Source organism: Macrotis lagotis, chromosome 1 (assembly GCF_037893015.1).
Source record: "Macrotis lagotis isolate mMagLag1 chromosome 1, bilby.v1.9.chrom.fasta, whole genome shotgun sequence".
Classification (NCBI taxonomy): domain Eukaryota; kingdom Metazoa; phylum Chordata; class Mammalia; order Peramelemorphia; family Peramelidae; genus Macrotis; species Macrotis lagotis.
In genome coordinates, this window is record NC_133658.1 from 268,428,396 (window position 1) to 268,449,092 (window position 20,697).

Below are 20,697 nucleotides of genomic sequence, written 5' to 3' on the forward strand. Positions count from 1 at the left end.
TCCTGGAGGGGTGTGGGATAAATAAATTTCCTTTCTGATGATTTGGCCCTTGTCTTCACTACACTGTTTCTTAAGCAAGCTAGTATTTATTCCTCTCATGCTCTATAGCATCCAAATCGGATCAACCTGGTTCTCTGAGGGAAAAGAACTACAGGGGTTCAAGTTCAATAACAAGCCTACTGGTGCTCTTCCTTCCTCTGGCTTCCTAGATATGGAGACATGATAGAAGTCCCTCATGGGGGTGAGGCTGTGGGTGAAAGAGTGAGGAATAGTGAGGAGAACTGCTACTTTGAATCTGCCAGCAGGTTACATTCCCTGCCTCCTTGAAGAGAGAATGCAAGATTATTGACATCATCACTATGAAACTTGGGACCAAACTCTACCTGTCCCCTTTAAGTAATAAAGTCTGATCTAGCAGAAATTTTTATTGGGGGGGGGAATGAAAGGGAGAACACGATTAAGAGATTTTCCTTCATGCTTCTAGAACCTTCAACCTTTCTTCCCTCCCAGTTCCCTGAGACAGAAAGTACAGAGCACAAATGGGGTGGACCCTGAGTCTCTTGGGCCTCTGAGGAAAAAGTAAACTCCAAGATTGCTTGAAAAAATGTTTGTTGCCTTGTCACTCTCTCTTTTCCTCATCACTAAACTCTTGAACCCATCTGATCCAAGTCCAGAGAGTTCCTTTAACCCCTCGGTCAGCATGCTGTTCTTGAATGACTTGTCATTATGGAGAAAACCCATTCCTTGCTGTCTGCCTCATCAACCCCATTGGAAAGGTTCCCTGAAGCTTGCATGCAATGAATGTCCTGCTTAGTCTTCTTGAATAATACCTCCCTGTCTTGCATGACATTCTCTCTGTAGCTCTCCCTTTCAGTTATAATTTTAGACAGCTGAGAATCCATGTTTTCAGATTGTCTGGGAAAGACCTCTATAATTCAGTTTGAAGCCCCGAGATGGAGCATACAATCGTGTTATCTATTTACCCATTTTTTTTATTCACTTATTTTATTTTCTTTTAAAAAATTTTTTCTCTACCTTTAGGCGCACAACGGAAATCTTACAGTCAGAGCAGCCTGCAAACCAGGTTTCTCCGAAGAAACTTACACTGCACTAATCTCCCAAAATGTTCTTCAAGGAGAGAAGTTGCTTAAAGGTAGGGAACCCTGGAGTGGTGGAAATAAGTTATGTTATTTTCACTTGGGAAGATCACTCAGATTTCAAAACATAGGTGGTAATATGTGTAGGGCCTGTTTCTCAGGATTGTGATGAGGCTCAAATGAACTGTAAGTGTCTGTAAGTGCTGCATAAAGGCCAACAATTATCATCATTATTTTGAAGTCAAGACTTTGGTACTCTTCTCCACCTTGCTTTCCCTAAACAGTGTTTCTAAGATGAACAAAATGCATTTTGGCTTACCTGAAAGTTATTTGAAATCTCATGTAAATAACTTAGAATTCCTGTGATTTTTTTGAGTGAGGTGACTAATTTACTGGCCATGAAATTGAAAATGGCAAGTCACCTCACCCAAATAATGTGCAGATGAGACTTTTCCCAAGTATTTTTATGTATGAAATTCAGGATTCTTAAATTATCCCTGCTTTGAAATGCATGATAAAGCAGACGTTGTTGTCGCAAATGTGGTAAACAAGCCTACAGACATTCTGTTCACAAATGTGGCATTCATTTTCATTACTGCCCCACTGACAACAAGAAAACACACACACAAGAAGAAACTACCAATTAGCTTTATAGTAATTGCAGGATTATATTCACTTTTGTGATGGCAAACTCTCAGACAGCTTCAAAATGGAAATGACAATAGATCATCCCAGATATTGATCTGTTTCCCTTTCAAGTCAAACTAATTAAACTTTATATTTGCATGGTAAAAGAAATAAATCAGTTTTTCTCTTCTAAGAAGAAGAAACCTCATATTTAATACATTGAGTTATATTTCTTCCTTATCTATTCCAGATTTTCCCATTGTAATAGAGTTTTCTCAGAATTCAAAGTGAAGAAGGTTGGGAAGTTTATATAAGGGATTGTTATATTTCAACATTTATGACAGATTATCAAATACCTTGTTTCCATGGCAACCAGAAACACATGCATTTTATTTTTCAACTCTTAACTTTTCTAGCAATACTTGACAGTGTGTTGGGATTGTGTAGTTTCCTTTGAAAGGAAAAGCAACTTTAGTTTTTAGATTCTTTATCAGTTTTTAGTGAAGTTTGGGCTTCACTTCTAACTTTTGAGGTCTGTTGAAATAGAGCAGGTCTAATATACTAATATAACCTGTCATCTTGTTTGCATTGTCATGGTTTGCCAATTAGGATTTTTTTAGCTAACTCTAATATCTCTTCTTTATAACTCATCAGGAAACAGCTCACATGATTTCTAATCAATCAGATGATGATATTGAATCCCTCGTTGAAGGACAGAAACATCATAGGCACTCGGTAGCATTATGTCTCCATGAGGAAGAATGTAATAGAAAGTGGGGGGGGGAAAGCCTGACAAGGTTTTTGAATCTGGGTATCTGGGTGAATGTAAATGTCTGCATATGTGAAGTTTTAAAAGGATGTATCCTTTGTGGGAATCATTAATTTGTTGAGGATAAATACATCTGTATAGTCTTGTAAAAAATTAAGAATTCTCCTTTAGCTAGTTAAGTAAAATATGACAATACTTATTATGTCTCCTTGTTGCCCTTTACACCCCCATCAACCTTCCCAACTCCCAGCATGAGTGTTCTAGATTCTTTGGGATGGCTTTACTTATTTTTATTTATTTTTGTTTAGCTTTTAACCAGCATTATAATTTTATCAATGTAGGGAATTTGTCATTGAGGAAAACAAACTTTACCAATGAGATTCAGCACCTTTTCTGCAGAATGGTTTGCCAGTGTGGCACTAGAGGTTAAGTAATTTTCCCAGGCTCATACAGCCAGTATATGCCAAAATTCAGAACTTGAACCCATGTCTTTCTGACTTTAAAGTCAAATCTCTTTTCACTTTACTGTGCTGACTTTCATGGATATATAGCTAATATCGATATCAATATAGATATTGATATCAATTGATAGACATAGATCTAGTTCTATACATGTATCTTTATACGTATAGATGACACAGAGTGCTGGCCCTGAAGTCAGGAACATGACTTCAAATTTGACCTCAGACACTTACTAGTTTTATGACTTTGGGGAAGTCACTTAACTCCTTGTTGCCTTACATCCAGGGCCACCTCCAAGTGTCCCGATTCATATCTGATCACTGACCCCAGATGGCTTTGGAGGAAAAACTGGGGCTGGGTGACTTAGCACAGCCCCCTCACTCAGATCCAATTCATGTGCTTGTCACAGCATTGTCTCCCTGATGTCATGGTCGTCTTTGAAAGTGAAGGACAAACATTATGTACACAAAAACACATATATGCATATATATGTGTACACAGAAACATGCATATATGCACACACATACATATATATTATGAAGAAAATGATAAAAATTTCTAGTAGATTATAAGCTCCTTGTGGGAAAAATTTGCTTCTTTTTCTTTTTATTCACAGTGCTTTGCACATAGTAGGCATTCAGTAATTCTTTATTGAATTGAATGGAATTACATATAAATTTTTATTGTTTATTATTAAGAGGGTAGGTAATGTCATTATATAAATACCTAAGCAAATGCTTACATATGTTTTCATTTGTGTTTGACTTTTTCACTTTCTAGTATAACAGAAAATTTCATTTTCATAACTGAATGAAGAATTGCAAAGCACTTCAATAAACAGTAAATACCTCACTTATTCTCTCTTGTTTTATAGGTAAGGGAAAGGAGAGATCTATTCTTTTGAGATTAGATGTTACCTGTCATTTTGTTACACTGAATTCAACTGGCTAGGGCTCTTTTTTTTAAGGTCCATAAAATTAGTTAACAAAGGTCTCTTCCCACCTTTCCCTCTCCCTCTTGTAGCTATTTTTAGAAAAGAAGCAGTCTAAAATAATTAAATCAAGTAAATGAAACATTTTACACTCCCACAGTACATTTTAGGACTTTTTACAACAGCATATAACCATGTATCAAAGTAGCATGTGAATCAAGCTAAACAGATAGTGACAGTTTATAATTGAGTTATTCCGATGGAAACAGTTTAGTCTTAATTTGACAACAAAAGCTTTCACAGAATCATTGTTTTATTCTAAGTATGCCGTAAGTTGTTCACTACTACATTGTGGTTTATCTTGCTTGCCTGCATCAGCTCACCAGCATCTTAGAAACCTACAGATTCCAGCAGGAGCGATTTGTTACACAGTAATTAACTTGTTTATGATAAATGGATAGAAGAAATGTCATGGCATTTTGTTTTATGTCTAAATGAAAAGCATTTGCATTCTAAAAAATCTCATGCTAATTAGGCTTAAAATAGTTGTCCCCAATAGAGTAGCAACTACTATGTATTGTGAACCTTTGAAAGTATAATAGCTAAATATAGAGATTTGGGGGTATGAGTTTAGCTTATGTGTGGCACAAGGTGATCCCTCAGACAGTTGTCTAGTCTTTGCTTTTCCTAGAAAGTAGCTAATTACAATTGCATGTATTCCTTTTCTTTAGTTTTCTTTATTTTTTGGTGGGAAGAGAGGAGAATAATGTGTCTATAGACATGATCACTGATATTCAGTAATATCTTAAGTTGGATAGTTATGGCATATTTCTTAAGAACTATCATAAAGCTTTTGTGTGGTCTAAATAGTCTGGGATAATTACTAAACTAGTATCTTTTTCATGGCTTTATTAATAATTTTTAACTTAAATAGGAGATAGCAATTACCAGCAGTCTTGAAGTTTAATATGCTGCCACCAGAGTGCATATTGTCAGAGAAACTTCAGATCATCTTGATGTCAGGTTCTAAGGGGTGGGCAAGAGGACTTAGTCTTGTCATTGGTATAGTAGGGATTGAAGACTTAGTGCTCCTTGTTATGGGGTACAAGGAGGCAGGTGAGCAATGTTTGTGGGGGGGGGAGTAGAAGTAGTAGGACAGTGGTTGTGGCATTTGGAGATATATGGTCATTCTCTAAGAGCATTCCCACCTTTTACATAATCCTACATCCATATGTTCATACACACACACACACACACACACACACACACACACACATATATAATATAAAGTGTGTTGAATCATGAAGAAAAGGAGGATCAGGGGAATTGAGCTAGATAGTCTCAAAGTCTCCTTTGAGCTTTAATTTTGTAGACTGTGACATGTCTTTTAGGCAAAGTTATTTTCTTAAAATAGGGAAAAAATGGGGAAGGAGGTTAGGGGAATAAGTTGTGATGAGCAGTTTATTTACTATGGTATTATTACAGAGAAATAATTAATGGGGTTTGAAAGGAAAGGATTACATGGTATGTAAATTAAAATAATATTACCTACAAATTAAAGATTAAAAATATAGATACCACCTGACATTGGCATAACAGGAAGATCAAATGGAATAATGTAGTTAAATTGCTTTATAGGCATTAATGAGCTATAAGTGAAAATATAACTTTTGTTATTATTCAACTGTCCCTCCTGATAAAAATAACATAGTTATGTCAGTAGTTTTTAGCAAACATTACTTTATTCTGGTTCATCAGAATTTAAAAAAAAATTTGATATCTATTTACCTATACTCCTATTTGAACATATAGGTGATTTGTTTCTTTGGATGAGGATTGTGCACCAAAAGATACTTATGGTGACTATAAATAATTAAAGCTATCATTCTGTTAATAAAAATTGACCCTACTTAGTTATGTAAAGATTTATTAGGTAAAGTTCATAGGTTCATGGGATTTACATCTGGAATGAACTCTTGAAAGCTACTTCAATCTCTTTAGTTTATAAAGGGTCTGAATTGAAGATTGGCTTCTTGGAAGTTGGTATTAAAGTTAAATCTGTGTGTATAGAACTTGTTTTGTGACTCTGGCTCTAGATCTCTTAATCTTACATCTTATTTTGGGCTAGTTAAGAATAATCTTTTCCCATATCTGAAGCCTTCATACTTTGGTGACACCAAAACATTAAAGGATAGCTACTTTTTTTTCTTTTTAAACAGTTATATTGTAGTGGCAAAAGTTTGTCTATTATAGTTTATTGTTAAATCAATTCTCCCCATTTGACCCAGTCTTAGTCATGATTTTGTCAGGTTCTCTATCAGTAGCATAGACATTTTTAAAATTTTTATTTATTTATTTTTATTTAAGGCAATGGGGTTAAGAGTGACTTGCCCAAGGTCATACAGCTAGGCAATTTTTAAGTGTCTGAGGCAGGATTTGAACTCAGGCCCTCCTGATTCCAGGGCTGGTGCTCTATCCACTGCACCACCTAGCTGCCCCAGCATAATACTTTTTAAGTGAAAATGGTAAAAATGATATAAAGTAGAATTCAGTAATTTAAGAAGACCCAAACATTTATGTTATTTCACACTATGTTTTGTGTCTATACCTAAGAGAACACTTTGTCTCTTTCTGAATAGAAACACTCACAGATACTTTTAAGAACCAATTCATTTATTCTCTCACTATGTCTCTCTCTCTCTGCCTGTCTCTCTCTTTGCCTCTCCATTCACATATACATATAGATAAATAGATATAGATATTGTTATCTATATGTATCTATATATAAAAACACATATATAAAGAACCAGCTATAGGTATCTATTTATAACATATATGTAGATATGTAACTAGTTATCTATATCAATATGTATCTATATATAAAACACATGTATATACATATGGATATAAATATAGAACCAACTAACTATACCTATCATATGTATCTAAAATATATATAACTAGCTATATCTATCTATGGTCAGCCTAATGTTACAGTCTATAGAGTGATAGACTTAAAGTCAGAAAGACATCTTCCTGAGTTCAAATCCAGCCCCAGACACTTAATAGTTACATGACCCAGAACAAGTCAATTAACCTTATTTGACTGAGCTATTTCATCTGTAAAATAATCTGGAGAAGGAATGGCAAATCTCTCAAGTATCTTTGCCAAGAAAAACTCAAATGAGATTGTGAAGAGTTAAGCATGACTGAGATGACTGAGCAGCAACATATTCATCTAATAGTTATAACTAACTAGCTAGACATGCATGTAGCTATTATGTAGTAGCTATATATGTTTGTAGCTATATATGTGGTAGCTATATATATCTATATATATTTGATATGAATATGAAATGTATTATTTTGCTTCTCTTTAACTTAAAAGTCATATTATATCGTTCAAAGATGTATCATACTATTGAAAGGATTTAATATTACACTTTACACTGAACAGTGTTATTAGAGAAGTTGCATGTATCCTGGATAGACAACTAGCTGCATAGTCTGGGAAAACTAGGTTCAAGTGTGATTCATCTTAGCTATGTGGTCCTAGGCAACTTAATCTTTGAGTACTCAAGACTATTCAAGATAATACAGTATAAAGGCTGTTCTAACCTGCACCTTTTTTCCTTATCCTCTTACACAATACAGTAGAGCCAGTTTCAGTTCCATGTTTTCTTTGTTGTAACTCTCTTTCACTTTTACTTTCTTTTCAATTCATCTATACATTGAAAGAAAATATTTCCTGGAACACGATAGAACTGTAGAAAAGTGATGATTTCCCAGTAGCTCTAGTAAATAGACATAAAATAATGATGATAGAACTTTTGAAAATCTGCTGTGTATTATTTGAAGTCTTCCTTTAAAATAAACAAAAACAGTATACTCACTCCTCTTAAGTTAGAATACTTGTTAAAATTTTCAATGTTTATCAAATATTGATCTGAAGTTTATAGACATTACTGCTATATTTACAGGTCCCTTGCCCTCCACTTGTAGCAGACCCTCCTTTGCCATCAGGTATTTTCTAATGCTGGACATGTAGTAAGCAGTCTGAGCCCAGATCTCTCACTTTGCTTTCAGTCTCTGCCAACTTTTGGAAAAGTAGAAGATAGAAAGATCTTAATGAAGTTTCTAGCCAGTTTTGGAAACCCTTGAAAACATTTGATGAGCTTGGTTTAGGAAAGTTTGGCTCCTGCCTGAATCAATTTACACAAATTGTGTATAATATGGGTGAGTTGTAACATCAATGAGATTTATGATTATAGATCAAGAAAACACACACACACACACACACACACACACACACACACACACACACACACACTCATTGTCTGCTGCAAGGATCCAGGAAGATTCAGCCTTTCATTATATTCTTGAGGTGGATATGTATAGGAGATGATGGTCTTTACCTCTAAATGTTGGATTTTTAGCTAGTCTCAAAAGTTATGACTATTTCCTGGATCCTTTCTCTAGGATTACAGTAATAAGTAACTAAAATGCTGTTTTCATTTTCTTTTCTTTTTTTTGTTTTTAAAGAACATTGTATTCATTCTTCAAAGCATTTGTTCTTTCCATTGGTGACATGAATCATCATGTACTCCAAAAAGTTAGTGAGTTCTATATTTGAATCTGTGTCATGGTCCTCTTGGCCTCATCAATGGAGCAGTTAGTAGAATGGTTGCTTGTTTAAGCCTCAGTGACCTTGAGCTGATGGGCTTTTCACTAGACCTTTTCTTTATATAATAGCCTCAATGGACTGACTTTGTAAGACCACTTTTATTTTGGTAAGGTTTTTAAGACATCTAAGTTTTTACCATCAAAAATATAAATTTCCTAATTATATCCTGCTGGGATTTTTTTCAGTAATTTTTTGTTAAAGTCAAAAAGCATATTTAGTATAGTTAAATATATTGTTTTCCCTATGAATTTTATGATATGATTTTTTAAATGCTGGAATTTGAAAGAAAGGAATTTTTTATGAATTTTTAGGTAGTTATAAATGAAAACAGGCTAACATTAATAGAAGGGAGTTTTCTTTTCTTTCTTTTTGATGAAAGCATGGTTAAGTAAACATTAGACTTAATTAGAAGCATTCAGATAAAAGAAAAAACAAAGCATCTGTCTTTTCAAAGAATTTAGCCATTATTCTGACTTTTTAATAACTACAGCCTTTTCTCTAGTGAATTCCTTTATTTAAAAAAGAAAAAAAACAATTTCTTACAATCAGGGGTTCTAAAGTTCTCATATTTTTATTCTTGTTAAACATAACAGTACTTGTGAGTTCCAATAAGCTCCTAATTAGTTAATAGAGATAATGTGTATAGCTTAAAGAACACTGAATTTGGAATTAAGAGGACATGAGATCATCCATGTGCTCTCCTACTTACTAACTTTGTGATTTTTATGGAAATTACTTAATCTGTAAAATAGGGATTGTAGACAAGAGATGATTTCAATTCAAAATTTCATGATTCTTCTTATGATGTAAAGGGTTCAGTTAATTAATAGTGACTGCATCTTTTTTTTTTTTTGGCTTCACCTGTTTCTTTTTCCTGATGATGCTTCATGCTTTTCAGGGTCGTGACTGATGGCAACTCAGTGAACTTTTCCCCCCCTTTAATTCTTTTGACTAGAAAAATTCCAAATTGTTTTTCTTCTATGAAGACTCACAGACCATTCTCCCTTTTTTCCCCTCATGATTTGCCAAAGAGCAGGAAGAATAAATGAAATGGTCCTTTTGTAAGTCTGGTCCATTGATGGGGAATAGTATGGATTATAGGGTAAGGGTGACCTTAAAGTTCTAACACATCTTCTTCACTCTGAAGATTAAGAAATTGAGGTATAGAGCAAATGATTTGTCCATCATAGGCATCATAAAAGGGAGAGCTTTACAAAATTTTGCAGCCCTAAGGCAGAGCAGTCCAGTAGAAAAGATGTTAGACTTTAAGTCCCCACTGCTGACTTCACTGTGGCATTGGGCAAATTATTTCACCTCTCTGAATTCCTATTTCTGGTAATAGGGATGATAATGCTTGAACATATCAAGATCATTGTGAAGATCAAAAGAATTAATTGTATAAAACAGTTTGTAAGTCTTCTAGTACCACAAAAATATTAGCCATTATTTAATGTCAGCTCATTCTGTGAGGAGACAGAAGTAATTGTAAGTATGACTCTTGCTACCTAGAAACTTACTTTTTCCTTTCATTGTGATATTACAGACTGTAAATATTTCTAAATTACAAGTTTGGCTTTCCTGCTACTTAAGAACTTTTAGTGACTGCCTATTGCCATAAAGATAAAGAAAAAAATGCTTTGGCGTCATAGTTAACAAGTTTTTAAAAATGTAATTTGGTTTTCCAGCATTATTTCACTTAATTCTCAAATCTTCTGCCTCTGTTGCAAGATTTTCCTCCATGCCTTCAGGGAACTCCCTCCTCATTCCTGCTTTTTGAAAAATCCCTAGTTTAGTTTTAAGATTCAGGTCCATGCTATAGAAGATGATCTCTTCTATTTATTAGTATTCTCTTCTCCTGAAAATGTTCATATGTATATATGAACATATATACAAATATGCATTTGTACATATATACACACGTACATTCTTTGTCTGTTTACATATTGTCCTTTTTCACTGTATCTTCAGCACCACACATAGTGCCTTGCACATAGTAAACAAGAAATGCCTATTGGATGTTATTCGAAAATATATTTTGAATGGACTGTGCATTGCTCATCCATTCTTATTCCTTCTCAGTCAACCTTAGGCTACTAAGTTTTTGAGCTAGATGAGATCTTATAGAATTGAAAAGGACCATAGAAGTCATCTATTCAAACCTCTCACCCACTGTGTGGGTCCACTTTTGTGGTGTCCTCAACATATGGCCATCCAACCTTTGCTTTAACATCTTGCTTTAACAGCTCCAGTTATGGATAACTCCTTTTGGAATGTAAAGATGTGTCATTGTTAAATACCTTTAACAGTTACAAAGTTTGTCCCCTTTTAGTCTCCTGGCTTATCAATCTTGTTTGTTTTTTTGGTTGTTGTTTTTATTTTGGCTACTCTGATAGTTTAATAGAAACTACTTTAGGTGGTCATTTAAAGAAAAAGCAAAAGTAGCAGAAATTTATTTTAGCACATAGCTTTGTAGTAAAAGTGACAGTTATCTAGGTGTCATTGATTAGGAGCATCAGATAGGTAACTTCTATTTGGTTCATTTAATACCAATGGAAACTTTGCTTTTATTTTTTGATTGATATTTTATTTTATTTTTCTAATTATGTGAGACGAAGAATTTTCAACATTTATCCACTTGCATCTTTATGTCACACACTTTTCTTCCACCCTTTCCTCTCCACCCCGCCCCGTGGCAAGAAGTCTAGTGAATTTTATTCTTGTATATTTATATTTAGCATGTTTACATATTAATAATTTTGTATATAAGGAATTAGGACTAAGGGAAAAGAAAGAAAACCATGGGGTATGAAGGAAAAACATAAGAGAAATTTTAAAAAAAGTGAACACTGTTCATTCATATTCTAAGACCAATAAAAACTTTATTTAGGAATTATCACCATCAGAATAATTTTTTTCTTTCTGACAATTAGGATTTAAGTTGGCAACTTCTTAGTGGGCATTAAATGATTTTTTCCCCAAATGCTGATGATCAGAAAACTGTAAAATAAGGACCAAGGTGACAGTAACTGAAGATCTTGCTTCTTTCTTCTTTTAACTTCATCTTGTTTGGATTCTCAGGGTTTTCTTCCTGACAGTGTCTTGGGATTTAGGTAGGATTAAGGTAAGCTTTTAGAGAGATATAAACATCCTTGGGCCAGAGGAGGTCTGCCCCATGCCTTACTAATAAGAACACATTCCATGTGATAATTTGGAGTGGAGATATTAACTTTCTTTGGTGTAATTCATACAATTAAACCTAAAAGTCTAGTGATAAACATCATCCTAAATTTGTGGCTGTTGTTTTTTAAATGACTGTATTCTCATTTTCAAATATGATTTCTTAATTTGCTACTGTAAATATGATGTATGTGTGTGTGTATGTGTGTGTGTGTGTGTGCACGTGTGCATCAGGCAGTAAATGAACCGTCAGCTTTCAGGTTGGCATTTTGTTTTGTGCCAAAAGAAATGAAATAGTGCACACACACGCACACATACACACAGGTACATATGGGGTTGAGTGCATACATCAAGAAACTGCTTGGGAAGCGAAGAAGGATAGAGAATATGGATGAATAGTGGTTCATTGACTATGATCTGCAGCAACCTTAAACTGTTAGTTTCGTATCTGAAGAACTGCTAAACAGAGGCATTGCGTTTGAATGGGCTGGTGTCATTTTATGTGCATTATTATTATTCTGGAGGATATATGCTTTATAATAACTAGCATCCTAAATGCTGTTCAGATGAGTACATTGAAATAATGCTATGCATTTCAATCCCACCTAAATTGTAAAAGAGGCACTTTAGTGTAGTTTAGTATTTTATATTATAAGGCATGACATTGAGCAATTTCATTGAAATTAATATAGGCATGGAACATTTGATCTCTCATTATCTACCACTGTCAAATGGCATCTTCACAAGGATTATGGCTGAGATGACATCACATAGGCATATTGTAAATATTTTGTTAATCTAAATCTCACTTTCCATTTGAAAAAAAAATGGATTGTTTTACAGAAATGCAGTACTTCTGTTAGCAAAAAAGGGCAGACTCCCTCTACTGCTGAGATGTGGAGCAGCTCACTGAACAGGGACAGAGTGATAGTACATTTTCAGGCAGAGAGGTATTTATAGAAACTTCACTCCCTAAAAATGCTTCACTGGAGAAATGCAAAAAGGCATTATTTCAGCATCTGAATATCTCACTTCTTGTTTTTCAGGCAGCTTCATCTTTGCACGCTGGTTGCTTTGTTCCATTGAAAGCTGACAGTTTACAACTGGGCAGAGAAAGCTGCTCTTGAGCCAGCTTTCAGTCCTTTACTCTTCTCCAGTAGTTAGCACTGGTCTGTTGCATCTCCACTCTAAATAAAGGAACAAACTATATTTTTCCAAGACAGTTGCTGGTGGAGTTTTGAAATAGTAAAACTAATGTTACATACATTATATACATTATTGTTATATCACCCTAGTTTTATCAGTATCTGGAATGGTCATATAGGTATCCTCATAGTTTGAGTGAGTCTTCATATTTGCATAGTTTCATATGCTCACCAGGAAGGGATTCCCTGATGGGAGGTATGATATATGGGCAGTTTCAGATGTTGTCTCTTTGCTGTTTTGATGAGTCTATGAGTCAGCTATTGATACATAGGCAATACTTTCATTTAGATGGAATGTTAGGATGAACATTTTATAAAAGTTCTGACGATTAGAGTTTTAGGAGGACTGACTCTCAAAAGTTCTTAGAGTCAGTATGATTGCAGAGGAAAGAGGTCCTAGAAATCTAGGTCATACACTCTTAACTGGTAGAAGAGAAGGTGCAGGGCATCTGACATTTGCTTTGCTATGGCATATTTTATCATTGATTTCCCTTTGCTGCTAAGCCAAAACCCCAAAGACAAAAAAAAAAAAAATACAGGGAAGAATCAGTCTCACTGGATAGAAGACTTTTGTGTATCTTTGGAAAGATAAATTGAGGACTTGGCAAATTTACTTCAAGCTACCCTTTCAATTGTTCAGATTCTGTTTAAACATTATGAGAATTGAAAGGGACAAGATTTCTATTTTGTATGGTTTAAAATAGGACATTCTCCAAGGAGTTTTACTAATTCTCTCATGGGCATCACCCTCTGTTAATGAATTATTTACCCTTTTGACTTGTTGTGCAGTCTCTCACTGCTTGTAAGGACTTGCTGAGTATTTTATTGATGGTGCTGAGGGTGATTATTGTATATTAGCTGTTTGTTGAAAGATTAAATTTCCCACATGATTCATTGGGTTTCACTTCTTAACCTAGGCAAGACATAGATCTTGGCTTTTCTTCCAGAAATATATTGGGCTTGTGTTAAACCATACTGTTATATGCATTGAATGTAGGAACCAATGTGAATTCTGATAGTGGAACTTCCTTTGCCTTTCTATTTCTTTGCTTAGTGTAATAAAATTATCATCTTCTTTCACCTAATCTAATATTTCTGGAAATTGTGGAGAAGTCTCTGGTACAGTGGCTCATATCTTCATAGCAGCTATAGACCAGAAAATATACCTTCTGGAAGAAAAGATTTCTTATCTATAAAATCATAGATTTAGAGCTAGAACAGCTTTTAAAGATCTTCTGATCTAATCATCTCTTTAAAAAAAATTAAGATTAGGAATTGAGTCCCAGTTAGGTTAATTGACTTGTGTACATCATAATACTAAACCTGGGATTTGAATTTAAATCATCTGAATCCATATTGAATGCCCTTTTTTCCCAGTATTTTATATTGCCTCGTGATCTTGTCCAACATATATGGGGCAATTAAAGCTAGTAGATAGAGTACTGAACTTGGAGTTATCAGGACCCATTTCAGAGACTGTGTATGGGTAAGCATCTCTAAATCTCAATTTCCTCCTCTGTAAAAACCTAAATTTCTGCATATCCTTATTGAAAGGCTGAGAGAACATATGTCAAATTCTCCTCAAACTTTAAAGTACTGTACAAATGTCAATCATAATTATCTTTTGAAATCTTCTTTTAATCTCAGTAAAGCCTAAGGTGTCAATTTATGATCTTGAGTATAAGATGAGATCTATCCCCCCCCCCATCTCTGCTTGCAGATATGAAATGAGAGACCTCTTTCTAGTGGTATTTTCTCATTAAGCTGTGGTTTCATGCCATAGATTTCCTCTCTCCCCCTTTATAAATTCTGCACATTTGAGCCAGGGACCTCTTGGCATTGGAAATATATTTGAAATAGAATAAATAAATTATGTAATGATTTTAAAAGCTTTCTAGGTTCATTGGGGTTGAAAGGCATTACATAAAAATAAGTTACTTCTTTTTATTTATTTATATAGGTATTGGTATGATTGGATTATGTCCCATCATGTTTGATTCTTGAGTATGAATGAATTGATAACATTAGAAAATGAATATTCCCAATATGTCAGCCAGTAGACTTCTTGGTTTTTTCATCAGCTTAAACTTTTTAAAAAATTATTTAAAAATGAATCCTAGCTTTATTTGTTTTTCTTCTAGAAATAGTCATGATAGTATTATAATGGCAGAATGAGGATAGTACTGAAGATAAAAAGTCCACAATGTTATTGATACTTTAAAATGAAGTTATGCTATATTATTTTTTGTTTTACTTCTTAAAGATATTAGGATCGATCACTTAGAAATTTAAGTTAAATTTCCATATGGGAAAAAATGTTACATGTTTAAAGGCTAATAGTTTGTAAATGTTATTTTTTTTATAATCCTAGCTAATAAAAGTTGTTTAGCAGACACAGATGTCATTCCACCAAAATTATAAAGGCTTCACATGACTATTTTCAGTTCTTTGAAACTGCTGTGGTTTCATCATAGACTATAGTATTTTATACATGTGTTTGAATAATAGAGCATTTGTAAAGAGGGAATAGAGAGGACTGACACAAGTGAGTCCCAGGAACATTTTGGTTCAGCTGTTTATGGTTTTATCATTAAATGGTTTATTCCAGATTGGGAGCCTGAGAAACTATCATATTCTCTTTATTTTTGTTGGTACATCCATGTGGATAAGATTAAGATATGTAGGAGCTCTTGTCACAAGACAGTGACAAGCATGAAAATTACTATGTGGTTGCTAAAAAAATTCCTATGTTAGGGACTTGTCCTCAAAAATTCTTATTAAATTATGATGCTAATCTTCATATTCTTATGAAAATGGAAAATATTTTCTCCATTTTTGTGGATTATAAATCCAGGAAGCATTGAGGTTTAGGAACTTTTCTAAATTCTCATAGGATGGAACAGATACTCCAATGAATGATTTGAGACAGCTAGGTGGTGCTGTGGATAATATAATATGCCTGAAGTCAGATAGACTTGAATTCACATCCAACCTCAGACACTTTTTTTTTTTTTAGGTTTTTTGCGAGGCAAATGGGGTTAAATGGCTTTCCCAAGGCCACACAGCTAGGTAATTATTAAGTGTCTGAGACCAGATTTGAACCCAGGTACTCCTGACTCCAAGGCCAGTGCTTTATCCACTACACCATCTAGTCGCCCCCTCAGACACTTTCTAGGTGTGTGAATCTGGATAAGTCACTGAACCTCTCTCTGCCTCAACTTCCTCATTTGTAAAATAGGGATGGGGCAGTTCATGGTGCAATTGATAGAACACTGATTTGGGAAAGAGAAATACTCATCTTCTTGAGTTCAAATCTGACCTCAGACAGTTATTAGCTGTGTGACCTTGAGCAAATCATTTAATCCTGTTTGACTCAGATTCTACATCTAGAAAATGAGCTGGAGAAAGAAATGGCAAACTACTCCATTATCTCTAAGAAAAGAGTTGGACATAACTGAACCAACAACAACAGCAAAACCAACATTTGTCAAAAACACCAATAAATAGGAATAATAATAGCATCTATCTCCCAAGGTTTTAGTGGAGATAAAATGAAATAATATATTTGTATAGCACTTTGCAAATGTTTCATCTCTATATAAATGCTAGCTATGAGGAGACAAGACAGTAATATACATTTGTGTTGCACTATTATATTCCAGACATAGTAATCATAATATTTATATGTAATATTTATCAATATATATGTGTATTCATATTTTGTTATTATTTTATTATTGCAATTCTTATTTTTGCCCCTTATTTTAGGAGATATCTTCCATTAGTGATGCATATCTGCTGTGCATATGGAAGGAATGACTGTAAAATCAAAGAAAACATGTTGCCTCAAGTTAAAAAAAATGTCTCATAGTGTTTTAATTTTCTTGCTCTCTTCATATGCAATGATCTTCTGTTGCATTAAATTGGCACTACTAGCAACAGTGATCCTTAGTGAGAGGAGGCAGCTCTCAGCTTCCAGCACTGCTGAATCAGCACAACAGGGGGACAGGCAGGCTGTCTTTCTAATTTCTTTGTGAGCAGGATTAAATTACTCTGCAGGCTGGATTTGAGCCATAGGCCATAGTTTTACAGTCTTGTAATATGGTCTTGGAGCCTGAATCATATAAGCCCATTTGTCTACCTGTTTATTACCATAAAGCTTTCTCACTTTACAACCCATCATCTCTGGCTCTCTTCTTTCTCCTGAATTTTAAGTATAAAATGATATGAATTAAAAAAGAAACCTAAAAACAACAGTTGAAGATTCTGGGCATTAAAAAACAACAAAGGCTGTAGCTTTATGCTGGAGCATGAAAAGGAAGATGCAGTAATCAGGGGAAACTCCAGGTGGCAAGGCTATGGTGCATTATGATAAGAATGTTTCTTGGTTTTGTCTTTTCAAGAATATTCCACCCCCCCCCCAAAAAAAAAATCACAGGAGGGACCAGAAGGACAGGTGCTCAGCAGCAGGTATAGATTCTAAGGATGCATAAAATTGACCCACTTAATAACTTGTAGGCTCTCTTCTAACAAAGCAGTCTGGGGGCCTGATGTAGAGAGTGGGAGAGAATAAGAACAAATTGAGAAGCCAGATATCCATTGATCAGATATGTGAATTTATTAGCTATTTTTTTTCTTTCCCATATCTTCTCCTCTAATGTCTTCTAATGTATTGAGGATTTAACAACAATTATGGGGAGGCTAGGTGGCACAGTGGATAGAACACCAACCCTGGAGCCAGTAGTACCTGAGTTCAAATCTGGCCTCAGACACTTAATAATTACCTAGCTGTGTGGCCTTGGGCAAGCCACTTAACTCCATTGCCTTGCAAAAACCAAAAATAAAATAAAAAAATAACAAAATAACAGCAATTACAAAATAACAGTCCCCAGTAGAAAGTTCCAAGACAAATTTCTTCCATGCATTTCTATAAGTCTTTTAACAGTGGACTTTTTCCTCCCTAGTCAATCAAGCTTATTGCAAATCATTAGATTTTAATAATGAATAATTCTGGAAAGGTAGCTTATAATGGAAAGAATACTGAGCTTGGAACAAAAAAGCATGGATCCTAATCTTGATTCTGTTCTTTTCTCAATGTATATCATTGGACAAGTTATTTAATTCCTCTGACCTTTTTTCCCTTATCTATAAAATGGGAGTGGAAATATTATAAAGGATGTTGTAGAAATATTATAAGGGATGCACTTTATAAGCTACAAAGTATCATAGAAATTTGAGCTTCTGCAGTAGTTCTGTGATAAAATTAAAATTGCTTGCTCCTTTTTCAAGACTGGGAATCCAAATCCACTTATTCAAGTCCCAAAGCTGAAATGGGCTACCCCTTAAGCATGGTTAGAGGCATCTCTGAAATAATATTTGCTCCCTTATTATATATAGACAATCACATCATTCCTTGACTTTGAAAGGTTTCTATTTTATTAGGAAGGTATCCCTTTCTTGTGGTTATCAAGGATTTGTCTTATTATACATCTCTGTCTGATAATTTTAAAGAATGTTATATCCTTCTTGCTTAAATAACAGGGTGGACAAAGTTATCTTTTTTAAATGGTGCTGTTGTTGATTATTTTTGTTTTTATTAACCATTATGTCAATTCCCTATTAGTTTTGTTGCCTTAAGACAAAGGTGGGGAAGCAACCACTCCTGATTCTTGGGTGTGTTCTTGAAGAGGGACAGCTTCAGTGCATCTGCTTGGGGCTGTGGTGGCTTGCAAAAGCTTATCTATTTATTTCTGAACATATTGTGCCGTTAATCTACACCTCTCTTCTCCCAATGGAAATGCTGTTCATGAGGCTCTAGCCTCTCTCTGGGAAGTTATTTGATTTCTGAAGTAAGAAAAAGGATTAATGTGGCTGGATTTTGATAAGCTTGGTCCTTTAGCATGATATAGGCCCCTTCATCCTGCTAGCATCTCTGACAGTTGGTTCGTTAGGCAGGAGCACTGCAGAGTGCTGATATAAGCCGTGCGGAGATAATTGTAGCTTTGCTGTTTAAGGGTAACTCTAGTGCTTTCCAATGTTAAAATGATAACCTGTTTAGGGAAAGTCATAGTGCCAGTCTGCTGGCATGGGAAGACATAGGTCAGTTTTGCTTATATCACTGAAATTTGAGCACATTTCTCTCTTGCACAAATTAAAAGTCTTGTCTTGTTGATATTTCTACTATTAAGCTAAAATTTAATATCAGCACTGTGCTTCTGCTGTCTCCTTGGTATAAATGTATTACCAAAGAGCAGGGATAGAGTCCATATCTTCCTATGTTCCATCATAATCCGAAGTTATCTGTTATAAGAAGCATAAGGACTACATAGTACAATGGCAAAAGAATTAAATTGCAAGTTTGACAACTTGAGTTTGAAGGTCATTTTAGATATGTGAGACCCTCAACAAAATCATATAATTTCTGGGGCTCCATTTCCTTATAGGTAAAATGAGGATATCATTTTAAATCATATCAAAGGGTGACTTATGTTATAAATTTTGCTTAGATAGATTCAGCTAAACATCATCTTGGTTGTTTCATCTATAAAGTCCATGAATAGCAGCCAATTTGGGATGATGGATTAAGAGCTAGAAGAGACTTTCTAGTCCAGCCCCTTTATTATTATGCTTATAAGCAAACTGAAGGCACAGATTGGTAAGTAGTAAGCTGGAATGTGAACATAGAGACTTGTTTAAGTTTTAAATCTGATAAAGTTTCTGTGGTATAAGGGAAAGTGAAGTGAATTAATATTAGGGTACTTGGTTTTTAGCCCTAGCTCTGCTCCTCAGTCACTGCATAATGGTAGAAAAATTACTCCCCCTTTTTCATCCCCAATCTCCGTGTCTGTAAATTATACTATGCCATGCTATAGAAACATAAAGATTTAATTGACTCTTTTTATCTAAAGCTTCTTCAAATTCTTGTATTCTGTCATTCTAATATTGTGTTAAAAATTACTAGACTTTCAGTACCCTTAAAGATAAAATCATATTGATGCCTATAAAAAGCCAGACCCTTGATGATGGGGTACTTGATTTTCTTGACTCTGTTTCTTAGAAGTCTGTCGGGGTCAGACAGCCCCTGAGGAATATGTTTTGACTTCGGGTAGGTACACTTTTGGTCTTATATATTGCATCTATCTTTCTCCTGTGGCTTGTTTATTAATAAATGGCAAAAGGAACCCTTGTTTCAAGGATCTCAAAGTATCTAGTATTTGGAAAAAATTTCAGTGTACAAAGATACACAGAAAAAAAGAAAAATGATCCCTACTATATTTAAAAACATATCCCACTGTGGAAATTTAATATTTTTTTAGGCTGGTAGGTGACTTAGAGCCAGGAAAACCTGAGTTCCCTGAGTTCAAATCTGACTTCAGACACTAGAAGCATGACCTTGAGTACCATTCTCTGCCTCAGTTTAACTGCACAATGGGGACAATTAAAGTGCCTATCTACCAGGATTGTTGTGAGGATAAAATGAAATATTTGTAAAACTCTTAGCATGGTAATTGCATATAGTAGGCATCTAATAGATGTGTTTCCTTTATTTCCTTCTTTCATTCAACATGAATAAGTGTATCATAACGTAAGAAGTGAAGGGGACAATGGATTGACTAGACATAGCCTTACAGAGAAAAGGCACTAATACTTAGGAGAATCAGATAGGAGGTAGAACTTAAACTGATCCTTGAAGGAAAATAAGAGATGAGAGAGATGAGGAGTGAGTTTTTTCCTGTCATAGAGCC

General features: G+C 34.6%; 1 protein-coding gene across 1 annotated transcript in view; it reads left to right on the forward strand.

Moving 5' to 3' along the window:
• CDH4 (cadherin 4) overlaps positions 1 to 20,697 on the forward strand; it is a 1,140,604-nt gene that overhangs the window by 2,055 nt on the left and 1,117,852 nt on the right. Inside the window, exon 2 of the mRNA XM_074210396.1 lies at positions 1,042 to 1,153. Within this exon, the coding sequence (XP_074066497.1) occupies positions 1,042 to 1,153 (112 nt within the window). The remainder of the gene's footprint in view (positions 1 to 1,041; positions 1,154 to 20,697) is intronic.